The 14,488-nt window shown below is 47.5% G+C and overlaps 8 protein-coding genes and 1 non-coding gene across 9 annotated transcripts; 2 read left to right on the top strand and 7 right to left on the bottom strand.

Moving 5' to 3' along the window:
• Window positions 1-1,232: 1,232 nt before the first annotated feature.
• Window positions 1,233-2,510, bottom strand: RAD28 (Rad28p; the record flags this gene model as incomplete). Its single annotated transcript, XM_002552509.1, has 1 exon — window positions 1,233-2,510. One exon carries the CDS (start codon window positions 2,508-2,510, stop codon window positions 1,233-1,235), a length of 1,278 nt encoding a protein of 425 aa, XP_002552555.1.
• A 99-nt stretch (window positions 2,511-2,609) lies between these two features.
• MIX14 (Mix14p) lies at window positions 2,610-2,945 on the top strand (the record flags this gene model as incomplete). Its single annotated transcript, XM_002552508.1, has 1 exon — window positions 2,610-2,945. One exon carries the CDS (start codon window positions 2,610-2,612, stop codon window positions 2,943-2,945), a length of 336 nt encoding a protein of 111 aa, XP_002552554.1.
• Window positions 2,946-3,089: 144 nt separating this feature from the next.
• KLTH0C07590g (KLTH0C07590p) lies at window positions 3,090-3,707 on the bottom strand (the record flags this gene model as incomplete). Its single annotated transcript, XM_002552507.1, has 1 exon — window positions 3,090-3,707. One exon carries the CDS (start codon window positions 3,705-3,707, stop codon window positions 3,090-3,092), a length of 618 nt encoding a protein of 205 aa, XP_002552553.1.
• A 197-nt stretch (window positions 3,708-3,904) lies between these two features.
• Window positions 3,905-3,976, bottom strand: KLTH0C07568r. The gene has a single exon. It is a non-coding gene; the product is annotated as a tRNA-Arg (tRNA).
• Window positions 3,977-4,127: 151 nt separating this feature from the next.
• On the bottom strand, window positions 4,128-5,267 carry KLTH0C07546g (regucalcin; the record flags this gene model as incomplete). The annotated part of the gene is made up of 1 exon (XM_002552506.1): window positions 4,128-5,267. One exon carries the CDS (start codon window positions 5,265-5,267, stop codon window positions 4,128-4,130), a length of 1,140 nt encoding a protein of 379 aa, XP_002552552.1.
• Window positions 5,268-5,939: 672 nt separating this feature from the next.
• Window positions 5,940-7,388, bottom strand: KLTH0C07524g (MATE family efflux transporter; the record flags this gene model as incomplete). Its single annotated transcript, XM_002552505.1, has 1 exon — window positions 5,940-7,388. One exon carries the CDS (start codon window positions 7,386-7,388, stop codon window positions 5,940-5,942), a length of 1,449 nt encoding a protein of 482 aa, XP_002552551.1.
• A 325-nt stretch (window positions 7,389-7,713) lies between these two features.
• KLTH0C07502g (agmatinase) lies at window positions 7,714-8,991 on the top strand (the record flags this gene model as incomplete). The annotated part of the gene is made up of 1 exon (XM_002552504.1): window positions 7,714-8,991. The coding sequence occupies one exon, from the start codon at window positions 7,714-7,716 to the stop codon at window positions 8,989-8,991; it is 1,278 nt and encodes a 425-aa protein (XP_002552550.1).
• A 59-nt stretch (window positions 8,992-9,050) lies between these two features.
• LYS14 (Lys14p) lies at window positions 9,051-11,378 on the bottom strand (the record flags this gene model as incomplete). The annotated part of the gene is made up of 1 exon (XM_002552503.1): window positions 9,051-11,378. One exon carries the CDS (start codon window positions 11,376-11,378, stop codon window positions 9,051-9,053), a length of 2,328 nt encoding a protein of 775 aa, XP_002552549.1.
• A 102-nt stretch (window positions 11,379-11,480) lies between these two features.
• Window positions 11,481-14,216, bottom strand: PRP6 (U4/U6-U5 snRNP complex subunit PRP6; the record flags this gene model as incomplete). The annotated part of the gene is made up of 1 exon (XM_002552502.1): window positions 11,481-14,216. One exon carries the CDS (start codon window positions 14,214-14,216, stop codon window positions 11,481-11,483), a length of 2,736 nt encoding a protein of 911 aa, XP_002552548.1.
• Between the last annotated feature and the right edge of the window lie 272 nt (window positions 14,217-14,488).

The raw sequence follows: 14,488 nt of genomic DNA, 5'->3' as shown, positions 1-14,488 counted from the left end.
GTACTTTTTTACTGACCAAAAGTGCTCAACAAAGCAATCCTTTCCCGAATTCAACTGTCTTCTGCGCTGACCTTGGCTTCAGCTGGCAGTCAAAGGGGCGAACCTATATGAAATTTTTATTATCGCTTCATTACCTAGCTACGTACGAGGCAAGCGCAGAAGTCAAACTTCAGAACAATTAATATAAACACGTGCTAGTCACGTGCGTCAACTCACGTGAACATGTCACCTTCAATGTGCAGACGTGGTTATCGTCTAGCGGTGCGCTGCGCGCGCGGGCAGCGTGCGGCACAGTCTCGCCATCAGCAACTCTAACGGGTCCTCCAAGGCTAGATAGGAAGAGGAGCTTTTCTCCAGCTCAGAAGCACAGGTGGTGCATCGCTCGTATTCTAACTTCTCGTGGTGTGGGGACCCACCAGCACGGAAGAAGATCACGTGGGAACAATCGCAGACACGCGGTGTTATAACGGGCAATGTGTAAACACTGGTGAGGCGCTACTTGCGTCCCAATCAGAAGCAGCAGTCTAAGAAGACTCGGACAAGAGGCGCTGCATCCCAATATTTTGCTAAAAGTCGATCGAAAAAATCGGAGTCGCTTCAGGATGTTGTCACGCTCGCGAAGGTCAGCGCCAGAAACTGTCGATAAATAAATATTGCTCGAGGATTTAAGGCTAGTGTCAGCACTCGACTATAAGAAAGTCTAAGGCTTGACCGATTTGAGATGAGACATAGGTTTGGCAGCGCTGGCGAGGAGGAGTTCGCGGACTTGATTATGAGAATTAGAGCACAGTAGTTTTACCCCAGGTTTTTCTATTTTTTATTTTCAATTCTTTTATTCCTTGTGCATTCATTGTTACTATCGGTGGGTTTCGATGCTTTCGTTCTTATTGACAAAATAGAAAAGTGGATCTCCGAGCACTTCTGCGGTATCCCGGGGTGCCTGCCGGGGTAGAGAACATCTTGGTATTCGATATCATATATAGATTTCTGGGCGCCATCGGGCTTAAACAGCAAGGCCGTTTGAATGGAAAACGGCGCTTTCAAATGATTCGCGGTTCGCACTGGCAACTCCGGAGTCAGAATTGCGTAAAAGGGATCCGGTCGGTAGCCCATGCCGGACGTGGACAGTAGGTCATAATGGTGCACCGTTCGTGCACAGAGCTCGCCCAACAGCGCAGTTCTTTGACTGTCAGCGCACGTAGAACGACAATCGGGCAGCAAGACCACCCACCCTACACTCGATACTCCAGAATTCTTCCGTGTGTATTGTCTGTACCCAAAACGAGCCTCACGCCCAGCGTGTTGGCAAGACGGGTCTGGATGGCCATGCTTTGTAGCTTCGGGGTTGATCGGAGCCTTTCGGGCTGCGCAACGCGCAGCGGGTACTCAAATGCATGCCACAGAAGACCGCTATGGCTCTGGTACACGAGGATTTCGCCGTGGTCGCTGTTAAAAAAAACATAGGGCCCCTGCCACATGAGGTAGTGGGACGTGCGCCGACGAAACCGGTTGGACGTAAGGTCCGTGGCACCGAGCTGACGCACAAGCTGAGGTTTGGCGCCGCCCTCGTGAAGATCCCACATTTTGCATTTACCGTCGTTTCCCGTGGTGACAAGCTTTAGCGAGCCGCTCGGGTCCCAGCACAGGTCGTTGCAACAGCGCGCGTGCGACTTTGAAAGGGTGTCTGCCTCGGTGAGATCGCACAGCCAGCGGTTGCCCATGCGCAGGTCCCAAACGCGGACGTTGCCGTCGTCGTCGCCAGTGGCAAGCAGAAGAGGCTTCGCACCTGAACTCGTGTGTGAGAATTTTGCAGCGTTGATGCCGTGACGCATGTCGGAGCGCTTCACGCCCAGTGATATGGCGGCACTCATTGATCTTAAATCTATCAGCCGGGGGTGCGAATCTTCACTGGCGACAGCAAGAAGATCACCTAGTGTGTCCAGCTGAGCCACCCGGTGAGCAATATCAATGGAGCTTGCCACTTGGAAGGTGTTAGTGTCCCAGATTTTAACCTTGTGGTCGTTACTACCTGTGAAGAAGAGACCGTTGTCGGGTCCATACCACTTCACGCTAGTCACAGAAAACGCGTGCGATGCTTCCCTGGGACCCTGCAGGGAGTCTGGTGGGCGAGACTCCACTGATGTAAGGAAGCGCGGGGCTTTTCCGCCGGGACTTCGTGCCGTAACGTGCACCCGGCGGGATGATGGGTTCACAGATTCCTTCGACTCTCCTGCCGCAAACTGAATGCGCTTATTAACTAGCTTTCCTTCGCTATGGCCCTCGTCGAGAGCCCAGAGGGCTAAACTTCCATCCTCCCCGCTGGACAATAGAAACTGGCCTGTCGAATCGAAATCGAGTGATGTGGTTCCAATGGGAAACGAGGCCTTTCTATGTGAGTAGACAATCGGCTTTGCATCTCTCAGCTTTTCCAGCTCGCTGCATAGTACTAAGTCGTACAGCCGTCTGTTATCAAGCTTTCCAAGTTGCCATTGAAGCTGAGTTCGGTTCATATACTGCTTGCAAGATAAAAATCTTGAATGAGAACAAATCGAAAGAAGATATCTTAAGCTTCAGCAAGAACAAAAGAAGTAGTAACACAACACCTAGACATGTCAAACGCCCTGGACCAGTTTATTATGGAAGATGTGGCTAAAAACTGCCCCCAACAATTTGTAGAGTATCATAAATGCATCTCTAAAAACAAGGATGATCCTGGCCAATGTGCTTTCCGGCAGAGAGACTTGTCGGTATGTATCAAACAGAAGGTGCCAAGCGTTCAAAAAGTAATGGCCAAGTGCGGCCAACTGATGCAAAAGTACGAGACCTGTGTGCGCGACAATATGGAGACGCGCACTATCAATGAGAACTGTCTAGGCCTTTTACAAGAGATGCGCACCTGCGCAGAGAAGCAGGTCCAAGGCCCGAGCCCCATTAACCAGCTCTAGAGTAGTAGAGAATAAGCAGCTGTTGGACAAGAGGGATCTCAGTTTTAAGAATACATCCGTGGCAGCAATTCTAAAGTTTTAAGGTAAAGAGCGTGGGGCCACACCGGCCCTTCGCAGTCAATAAGCGATGGCAGATATAAAAATTTACACAGTGGCCTCTGGGGCACCAAATCTCTTTGCGGTTTCAAAGAATGTTTTCCCCTGGAACTCGTTGACTTCGAGCTCCAGCGCAGAAGGCTGGCGCGAACCATCGGCGCCAGCAATGGAACCAGCACCCCATGGCGAGCCGCCGTGAATCTCCGTCAGGTTGCTCAAGGCGGCCCCCGCAAACTTGTAGCCCAAAGGCACGTAGATTATGCCATGGTGGGCCAGCACCGATAGCGAGTTAACGACGGTGGTCTCATTACCACCGCCCGTGCCGGTCGAGACAAAGACGCCAGCAACTTTGCCGTGCAGCGCGCCCTTGGCCCACAGGCCACCAGTGGCGTCCCAGAATGCCTTCCACTGTGCTGGGAAGTTACCAAAGCGCGTTGGAATCCCGAATAGGAAGAAGTTGTACTCTTCGAGCGTCTCGCGACTTGCAATTGGATAAGAAGGCTTACGCTGCCCACCCAATGCTTTGATAACATCATCGCTCAAAGTCTCTGGAACCTGGTAAATATCGGCCTCACCGCCGGCAGCCTCCACGCCCCTTTTTTGCGCTTCTGCTAGTTCGGCCGTGTGGCCGTACAGAGTGTAAATGATAATTGCGACTTTTGACATTGTAATGATAACTGATTGTTTTCCTGTTAGTTCTTAGGCTAATTGCTCGACCCGCTATATTCTGTTGATGCGAAGCCCTGTATTTTATATTTGAACGTATACATATTCCCTATTAGAAATACTTCATTATTAAGAGGTACTCGAAAATGAATAATTAAATTACAAAGAATTTAGTCAAAGAAAACCAAAAAAAAAAACACTCACGGAGGGGGTCGAACCCTCAATCTTCTGATTAGAAGTCAGACGCGTTGCCATTACGCCACGCGAGCTTATTGATGTTTAATTAGGATCATAATAACAATAGACACAAATGACAGCACCACCTGCTCAGTTAAGCGATAAGAGGCTCTCAGATATTTACTATAGGGTTCTGTATTGGATAGGTTTGAGATCTTTGTTTAGTTCGTAAGTAGTGTATAACTAGAAAGCAGGGTTGGGCTTTGAGGATGGAACGTCGCCTGAGTCAGAGACCAGATCCGCAGCAACCCTGAAAAGAGCGCCATTTGGCCCAGAAGTTTTCACGCCATGAAGTACATCGCGAGAAGCCGTCGTGACAAATAAGTCACCACCTGGCCCCAAGCAACAGCACGTAACGTTTGCGGTGTCTGGGAAAACTAGATTGCGTTGCAGGGTTCCCTGCGAGTCAAATAGTTGAACCTTGTGAGAGCTGAACACGGCGCTATACAGGTTGCCGTTGCGGGGGTCAATGCATGATCCATCAGGCTCAGGATCCGAGCACTCTGAGTTCAATGGCTTGAATTCAATGAAGGATTTTTTCTGGGCTAGCGCGGGAAGCCCGCTGTGGGAGTCGTAGGGAGCCGTCCAGATTTTGTAGTTCAGAGAGTCCGTTAGAAAAATGGTATCTTTCTTAGGATTCCAGTTAATGGCATTAGGAATGTGCAAGCCGTCCATGACAAGTTCGACAGCGCGCTTCTTGAGGTCGACGCGCAGAAAGCAGCCCTCTGGCTCCGCGCTGCGGTCCATGTCGATATGGAAGTCCAACATTACGCCGACATATAGATCCCCGTTGGGCGCGACGTTGCCGTCGTTGGAGCGGAGACGTTTCCAGTCCTTGTTTTTGGTCTGCTCGCAGGACGAGAACAGAACTTCATACTTCCATTGTGCTGTTTCCAGCGACAGCCGCCCGATTCCGTACTTACTGGCAAAGAAGATATCTTTCACACCACTCGCGGAGTCGACAGGGAACACCACCCCGACGCGCTCAGGCAAATCCTTATCGCAAGGGTATTCACCAATGTAGTTTTCGTAATTGATCTTGACAACCTTGTGTGAGCTCTTAGGGTCATCGATGTTCGTCACCAGATGTATTTCACTCAGAAAGATGTCGACCCAAATAAGGGTTTGAGACTCTTTTAGGTAGGACACACCTTCGCTTAGTCTTGCCCCATAATCGTGAATGTAAGGTTTTCCGCTAACTTCGGTAGTTTGAACCATTGCTATCAAAATACACTCCAGAGCTACTTGTTGGTGGTAAATTGTAACTTGTAGAAGACTAACAAAGCTTGCGCGCCATTTAAAACATATAGAGCTGTTATACATCAATATTAACGTTATTGCGTCTTCTAAACCGGTATGCGCAAACCAATGTTGGCACGTGACATAATAAAATGAGCCGCGATGCTAATGTTAAACTGTAATCCGCGAGGAAATGAACGATGCTGAGACTGCCATGAGCCAAAAGGTGCCATGTTCCTCGGACATTTTGAGGAAAATGTCTGTTGTGTGATTTTACAAGATTTTGTAGTCCAATCAAAAATCCCTTCTTTATCGGCGTACACAGCCCAAGAATTTTAGAGTCAGCTTCACGTTGTAGCTCATGTTGGGCGGTAGCGCCCGTAGCGTTGACAGAAAAGGTCTCTCAATGATATCGAGATGTAAAATTGAAAAGAAGCGCACGTAGTATAATGTTTGAATTGCAAACGCTCTTGCGATCAGAAGAAGCGCGCCACACTGTTGTTTCGCATTCTGCTGCGAAGCAACGCCTTCGGCTGCGACGCCCCAGCAATCAGATAGATCGCGACGCATGCCACAAGGCTGGATTTCGCCGTTGAGGCTCTTTAACGAATACCGCCGGACGTTTGTACTGCCACGGTTCTGAGCAAGAAAGCTTTAAAACATTAGCGCGGTGTACATTAAGCTGCAAGATGCACAACCAGCAGAGGCTCGTAAAACCCTATAGCCGTGAAAATTATGATTCCAACAGCCTCGTGACTACACCGCTGGCGAATCTTTGTGAAGCCGCCGCGAGTTGCGTATAATCTTAGCCCAGTCGGATTTCCAAACGCAGTATAGCTCACTCAGTCCCAAAAATAGAATACCGCAACCAAGTCCCACCCAAAATCCCTGGAGCGCCCACTTGCAGCGGAATCCAAGGAAAATAGCCATCGGCAGCCCCACGAGGTAGTAGGCAATGATATTGAGTACCCCGCCGATCTTCTGGCGGCCTTGTGCTCGCAGTATGCCAGCAGAAAGGACATTTAGGACATCGCAGACCTGGTTGATGCCTATGATAGGCAGCACCTGAGATGCAATTTTAATGACACCCTCATCGTTGCTAAAAACAGAAGGTATTATAGTCCTGCCGAGAACCAAGAATAGAAGGTTCGCAGTGCCAATCAAAAAGCCGATGTAGATCAAGGTTGCCCGGGAGGCAACTTGACAGGCGCGCACGCGCGATTTACCTATGTGGTATGCAATCCTGTTAGATGCAGCAACTCCTGCTGAAAATGGCGCTTGAAACGTTAAAGATTGGATAGACGCAATGACAGATTGTGCCGCAAGGGACTCAGTTCCGAACTTCGCAGAAAGGACCGTAAGTGATTCAAACGCCAAAAACTCAGCCTCGATCATGATGATCCCTGGGATCGCCAATGAAACCATAGTACCCCAGTTTGCAAAGATGGGCTTCCAGTTCTTGAGTGGACTCCAGCAGCTGGTAGTACCGTCTCTATAAGTCTTGCACCAGATAAACGTGGCCAGAGAAGCGCCCATCAACGTGAAAGTAAGCGAAGTAGCCATAGGCGCTCCCACAAAACCCAGACCGAATCGGAACACGAACAAGTAATTCAGCAACACATTGAGAGGGGCACATACGAACAGAATGTATTGCGCAGTAGTGAAATCGTTCTGTGCCTGCAGGTACTTCTTACCGCACTCGAACGTAACGTAGCCAGGAATACTTGTCACCATCACTCGTAAGTATCGCGCTGCGATTTTCACAAGACGCTGGTCGTCTACCATCGCGCCTAGCATCAGTTCAGAGTACCACCACAACAATGCTATTGGACAGGCAAACACCAAACTGATAGCGAGTCCGCGCTGGAAGTAAAGACCGACTAGCTGATACTGCTTTGCACCAAACGCTTGCGGGCACAAGGTATCTAAGCAAGTCGCAAGGCCTTGGAACACTGCTGAGGTTGCTGTGAAAGTTACATTTGCCAAGGATACACCGCCTAATTCCAACGCCCCTAGTCTACCGACAAAGGCTACAGTAACGAACGATAACGACGTCTGTAGCGCGAACGTTACAATAAGAGGAAGAGCGTTTTTCCCGATCTGCCTGAATTCATCTCTGTAACTTACTTCGACCTCCTCAGGCGCTGCGCTTCCAGGAATGGAAGCGTAATTATGCCGAGGTGTCTCCTCTATTAGCCTAGCCATTGAAAGAAATCAGTGTAGTCCCGAAGGCTTGTGAGTAACTGCTCTCAGCCATCCCGAGAGCCTGGCATCCTCTCGGGTCTTATTCTTCGTTTCTCATTGTTGAGCTCGGCTATACTTTCTACTTCAAGAAAGCTTATCTATAAAGTCCAAAATGACTCATAAAAAGCCGCCCAAGGACGGTATGCTCAAAGGGAGCGGAGGAAGGATTGAAGACCACCGCATTGTATTTATCAATCACATTTCTCAACATCAACTGTCCTTTTTCCTCTTCATTCTTACACTTTTTCTCTTGTTAGGTCGTTTATAGCCCAGAGCCCTTCAAGAAATGAAAGTAACTTGGGTGGGATGTCTTACCAGCCTTGCTGGCTCGTCCCTCGCGTATGTGATCTCTGACCAGGGGCATTTCTCCAACCACAGAACCGATCTTTTGGATCAAGTCTTCGGCGAAGTCCTAGCAAGCCACGATGGTTCAGGGGCGGCGGAAGTGCGCCAACGTAGCTTCAATCTCGATGAAGACGAGGACCCCGAATTTAAGGCCATGTGCGGATTCTACCAAGAGCATCCTGTTGAGTTTCCAGATGATGATTTGAGCAATGATTTGGAACTTTTCGCAGGCATTGTTAGCTTTGCGCATGTTCCAATTGAGCGGTGTTTCGGATCTCGCACGGACGGCAAATCACCTCTTTATGACATCGCAATTGTTGGTGCTCCCTTTGACACCTCGGTGTCTTACCGGCCCGGAGCTAGGTTTGGCCCAAATGCAGTAAGACAAGGCTCTCGCAGACTAGGCGGTGGAATACTGCCTGTTAGAGGATTTCCCGGATCCAAACTGAGAAAGCTTGACCCTTACAATGCAGGCTATAAGATTGTGGACTGCGGGGATGTGCCTATGACGCCTTATGATAACAGAATCGCGCTAAATCAGTTGTATAGAGGGCAAAGGGCCATCTACAACAAGACTACGCTGAAGAGTGACCTAAAAGCTCCTAAAGTGATAACGCTTGGCGGGGACCACACTGTCACACTTATGGCACTGAAGGCAGCTTCTGAGCATAATGGGCCTTTGGCGGTAGTCCATTTTGATTCTCACATTGACACCTGGGACCCTAAGGTTCTGGGCGGCGGAATTACAAAAACTCAAAGCATCAATCATGGGACATTCCTGCATTTCGCTCACGAGCGAGGCTACATTGCTCGTGACAAGTCCATGCATGTTGGTATAAGAGCACCTTTCATTGCGCCCACAGATGACAAGCACGATAGGGAGTGCGGATTCCAAAAAATTGTGGCCCGCGACTTTGACATTCTAGGTTTCCAAGAGATTGTAAGCCAGATCAAGCAGCGCGTCGGGGACCTACCTGTTTACATAACTGTTGACATTGACGTGCTTGACCTTTCTGTGGCGCCAGGAACTGGAACACCAGAGCCTGGTGGACTCACATCAAGAGAATTGCTCACCGTTCTTGATGGCTTGGAAGGTCTTAACGTCGTTGGAGCTGACGTTGTCGAAGTTAGCCCCGCGTTCGATACAAACGGTGACATTACGTCCATCGTAGCAGCCCAAGTTATCGACTCTATACTAGGCCTGATGACTGTGGGTTGAATCCGAATTTCAACTTATTAAAAATTTTTGAAATTATCCCAAATTATATTGTTACCTACCTACCACGTCAAAACGTCTTGGTCTTCTAGCTTGTAGGTTTTCTCATTTCCGTACCACACTTTCTCCAACCTATTCAAGTTATGTTCCGTCAGCCTTTGGAATCGACCACCATTTAGCTTGTAATAACTTTTTATGACTTTTCTTGTGTTTTCATCTATAGCATTCAGACCAGCAATCAAGATCGCAAAATTACAATAACACGTTCGCAAATTCTGAGGAGGATTTTCACTGTCAAGAAAGCCAAAGAAGCTTGTTATCTTTTGAACGACCTGTTGGATAGCAATAGACTCTTTTGGAATCCCAAGCAGCTTGAGAAGAACAATTAACAAGAAGGACAGCACTTGCGTCTGATGAGAAATGTCATACCAGCTTATTGCGATTTCTTCTCCACTGTGTAATTTAACCAAATCAATAGCGTTATCCATGATCTTGCTGTTCTTTGGGTGTGAAGGACTTGTTGTTGGAATGACCCCACTTTTGTCAATAAAAACATATTCTGACTGCCTATCGATCTCGACAAGAATTTTTTGAATCTTGAAATATGACAGCTGTTGCTTGAATGTATCCGTATTAGGGTTTGACCACAGCAGATAGTCCAAGTTCTTATCAAAGATCCCCTCCTGCTCTGAAAAATACTTCTTTTCCGAGTGCCGGATAACATTTAGGGCCTTGAAAACCTCTTTTATTACCAAGTCGAAGTCTTCCTTATGCCCCCTTAGTAGGTTAAACTCATTCAAAGGCGTCATGATGTTTAGGAACTTTAAAGAGTCAATGTACTGGTAATCATAAGGGTCGAAGATGACGTCCAAATCAGTTTCATCGACCAATGCACCTCCAAGTACTGTGCTGATACTTGCGAATGTTTCGATAACTTTGAACCAGCATTTGGCAACATTCAGGACTTTGGAAGAGCTTCCTGAATTAATCTTCTTGAAAAGCTCTGTAACCCCCTTAAGATGTGACCGCCACTGGCTGTTCATAGTATAGATACAATCCCAAGTCAACATTAACACCGTTAGAATAATAGGCTCGATTTTATTGAAAACGTTGCTTTCTTCTTTGAACTGTTCCGTCAAAAGCCCGAGACAATGCGAGAGGTAGGCGCAATAGCTTTTTTCATCTTCAACGTTATTAGACTTTCTATGAGAGATGGAAGCGCCAACTGCGAGAATAGCCGATAGAAGGTAAGATTCTCCTCTAGCGAAGGAAAGCAATATGTCTCGAAGCGGGTTACCTTGATTTTGAAAAAACGGCGCAACAGAATCCAAACAATCGTAATAGAACACTTCCAGAAACTTGTCGTGAGTAGCACCAAGCTTAAAAGAATCTAAACTCATGTTGAAAGTCATGACGCTGTCAACAAGAAAAGATATTGGTACTGCCGCATATGTGCTTTGTTGTGGAATCGCGGTTAGATCTGGGAAATCGAGATCAGAGAAGTCCATGCTTTTTAAGTCATCGTGAATCATTGAGTCATTCAGCTTCATATTCACAATGTCATTCAAATTGCGAATCAGGAGGTTCGCGTCATACGCATTAACATTATTTGTTGGTATGACAGTTGGCAGCTCAGGCATGGACGAGGAGAGATTTTCAACTGGTAAACTAGTATTCAGAGGATTATGCAAAGTAGAATGCAGGTCGGTGCTAGTATTAGAGAAAGGCGATCCTCCTGACGGATTTGTTGTAAGGCCGGGGGCATTCGACTCCCGAACAAGGGCGTCCGCCTGGGCGCTTTCCTTTGAGGCTTCTGTGCTCTTGGGTCTTCGTTTGCGGTTCTTTGTTCGAATAATGTACACACACTCGCGATTCAATCGTGCACACTGCCAACAAGTCGGTTTGCCTTCATCGCATTTCATGCGTCGCCTCTTGCACTCAGTGCACCCGTTTCTCGAGTACTTCCGCTTAACAGTCTTTCCATTCGAATTAGAGCTCGCTGGTTGTGAAGCCAACGTTGAAGTGGCGCTAGAGCCTTGGTGCGATTCAGCATCTGGGGTACCAGTGCCAATACCCATTCCTAGATTATTAGGGCTATCGTTTTTGGTGCTCGACAGTGGGGTAACACTGCCAGTTCCTGCAATTCCATCCACAGCGGGACTTCTTTCAGCGCAAATAGAAGATGGCCCAGAAGAATATGAGTTTCCACTGAACCTTTCAGATGACAGCTGCTGTGTGAAGATACTGTCTCTGACAGATTGTCCTTGATTTGACTCGTTGCTAATAGAACTTGGTGAAAGGTAACTAGTAGGTGACCCACCTGAGACAAGCGCTTCTTTAGCGCCGTCCGCATCGTTAAACAGCACCATCGATTTCGCAAAAGACTGCATAAATTCCAGGCAACACTAGCAGCGCGCAGATCTGCTCATCGCGCCTGTCCGCTCTAATTCCTCTGGAAAAGTTTTCAACGTTGAAAAATTCCGGCTGCCCAGTCATGATTTCTGATCATGTGACGTACACTGGGACAGTACTTGAGCTGGGGACAAGGTCAAATTGTTGACATCCTTAGATCTTTTGACCCACTCAGGACCATACCGTGGCTCTATGTCTTCAACTTCCGAAAAAATAGATGAAGGGTCTCTTTCAAGTTTTTTGTAACAGCGACAAATCCATATCCAGGCGTCTCCATAAAGAGGACTGGCAGACGCTGCTTTTTGGAACCATTTGAGAGCTTTCTCGTAGCTCGATTCGCCAAAAAGATGGCAACCGATCTCCACCAAGACTCTAGGGCCTGAATTGGTGCTTTTAAGTGCATCTTGATAAGCGGTTTTTCTCAAAGATTTTTTATTGAGAAGTCTTAAATGCTCGACCCACAGGAGCGAGCTTGCTGGGAAATCTCTTAGCGCCTGCGTTACCAACAAGCGCGCCTGATCCAAATTTCCAAGGCCTTTTTCGAGATGGATTCGTGAAACAAGAAGTATTTCCGATTTCTCGCGAGGGACTTTCAACAATGCGATATCATAATCCGAGCGCGCCTTGGCCGAACCAACTTGATCTTTGTCAGTATGTGCGAGCGCGATCCACAAGTTTGCACTGGTAGGTAATTCTTTTACACCGGCCGCAAAACACTTTTGGGCTTGAGGCAGATCTCCAAGATGCACATATATTTGACCCCATTGCAAATACAGCTTTTCACATCCGTGGGCGCGTTGCAAAAAGTCTGTTTCCAGTAATTTCAGCGCCTCTTCATTGCGGTTTTGGAACCGCAAGAAGCTGACGTAACGGTAAAAAACTCTCTCCAAGCCAGGTTGCTGTGACAGCTTAATAACACCGTCTTTGTAAAGGTTTTCCGCTGCTTCAAATTTCCTGGCATTCACCAAGAGTTTGGCTTTGGCGAGCCAGAATTCAACATTCAGAGGGTCCACTTTGAGACTTTTATCAAGAACTTCGAGAGCTTTTTCAATGCTTGTCTCCGATTTCCATAAAAGTTTGGAATACATCAATGCCAAAACCGAGTTCTTGCGTAATACTTCGTTAGAATCTGAAAATAGCAATTTCTCGAAGAGACGATACACCTCGTCAAGCTTGGATTGGGCTTGGCAGTGCTTGATAACCTTTGTCCATAGGCTCATGTCCAGAGGATCTTTCTCAAGCAAGCAACAATATGCTGAACGTTTGGTGTTAAAACACTGTGAAGCAATATTTTCAATAGCCTCTAATAAATCACTAAGGGGTTCAGAATGGTAAAACAGTTGCACGGATGTTTCTACAACAGCTTGCACAGTGTTCTGGTAAACCCCTGGAAAGTCAAGCTCAATTTTCGCTGCTTCTTGAAGCCATTTTTCAAACTTGATGGTTATCCCATTCTTTGATAGCTCTGTGGCGCCTTTCAAGGCAAGTTTGATCAATTTATCAACACTAGCCTCACTGTGTCTTTCTTCTAACTGCAGAGCCAACATCCACATGTGGAATGTAGTAGGGTTGTTGCGTCTAGCAGTATTTAGGGTCTGTCTGGCCACTGTATGCTCTTGCAAATTAACTAAGGCGGTAATAAGTGGTATGCTGTGTGGCAACAGCTCTGTGGCTTTTTGCAATATCTTAATCGCTTCTTGTTTGTCGTTTTCATACTGCACTGCAAGCTTCCACAGTTTTTCCGATGTGGGTAAACTTTGTATAGCTTTGCGCAAAACACGCACCTTGTTCAGAGGTTCTCTCTCAAGATCAATGGCTTTTAGCCAAAGTTCAAGACTTTCTTCATTGAATCGGAGGGCATTGGCAACCAGTATCTTGCAGTAACGCAGGTCAGAAGAATTAAGCCGTATGTTCTCAAGCCAGATATTCGCATCATAAGGGCATTCGTTACATCCCTCTTCTATAAGGTTTTTGGCTAAACGAAACTTATTGGCCTTCTCTTCGAGTCTCGCGGACGCTATCCAGCCTTGCGGTTTTTTGGGGTCAGCTTTGCGGTATGAGGCTAGGATAGCGCGCGTTTTTCGTAGGTCCTGGGCTTGTTCATCCAAGTTCGCCAAGTGCGTCGAATTGTCCAGCTCTTCTAGGTACTTTTCAACTGCATCCTTAGGGTCATTTATACCAGTAGCCGATGAACTTATACTTTCATCCAGCTGACGGCCCAGCAATTTTTCACGCTCCTGCGTCAGTTTTGTGAGGTCTATATTACCAGAGACAAGTGTATCAGGAGCAGCGTAAGACTTGCGTTCATTTTGCATCTCGAGCCGCTGGCGCTTGTTGCGCCGTGTGATATCTCCCGCCTCCGGTAAGTTGTCCCATTGCTCTTCGCTCACAGTGGCTAGAGACCGCTTCAGGTCAACGAACTGCTGGGACGCCGCCAAAAATCCTCCTTGCGAGTTACCAGACGAGGCCTTTTCGACGTCTAACTTCTTGTGCACGCGTTTTCTTGCGAGGCGGGCCTCAACCTCATCGTATATTCTATCTGCATCTTTATCGTCCGGTTCCAATCCGTGCGAGACCAAAGAGAGACCATTGGTATCTTCAAAGCGCTGGTTCCGATTGATTCTGGCTTTTGTTTCTGCATCTTCTGTATCCTCTGGGCCACCCGGATTTACGCCTTGTTCTCTGTCATCTGCTACTCTGCCGGGCGTCTTCCCTGACCCTATATCGGAGCGTGTTGTAAAACCAATAGCACCTCTTCCAATACCAGCAACATAGCCAGGAGGCGGTTTCTGACTCAGGAACGCCGGCCTCTCCATTACTTCAAGCTCACTTACTGAACCTTGTGAGCTCTTCTAATAATTGCAACTTTTTTAGCACCAGAGAGCGCGTTAACTTAGATACGCACCAACAAGCACACAAGTATGGAACGTGCGCAACATCAGAAGGAATAATTAAGAAGGCTCAATGTGAAGCTGCCTATCCAGGACCTTGTGTGGAGGAAGGAAGCATTCCAATTGTCCGCCCAATAAGCCTTCAGAGCACGTGAATATCCTCAGTGCACTGAAAAGGCTGTGTTAGTTCTACCTAC

This window comes from Lachancea thermotolerans (assembly GCF_000142805.1).
Source record: "Lachancea thermotolerans CBS 6340 chromosome C complete sequence".
Lineage (NCBI taxonomy): Eukaryota > Fungi > Ascomycota > Saccharomycetes > Saccharomycetales > Saccharomycetaceae > Lachancea > Lachancea thermotolerans.
This window is presented reverse-complemented; position numbering and strand designations above follow the sequence as displayed.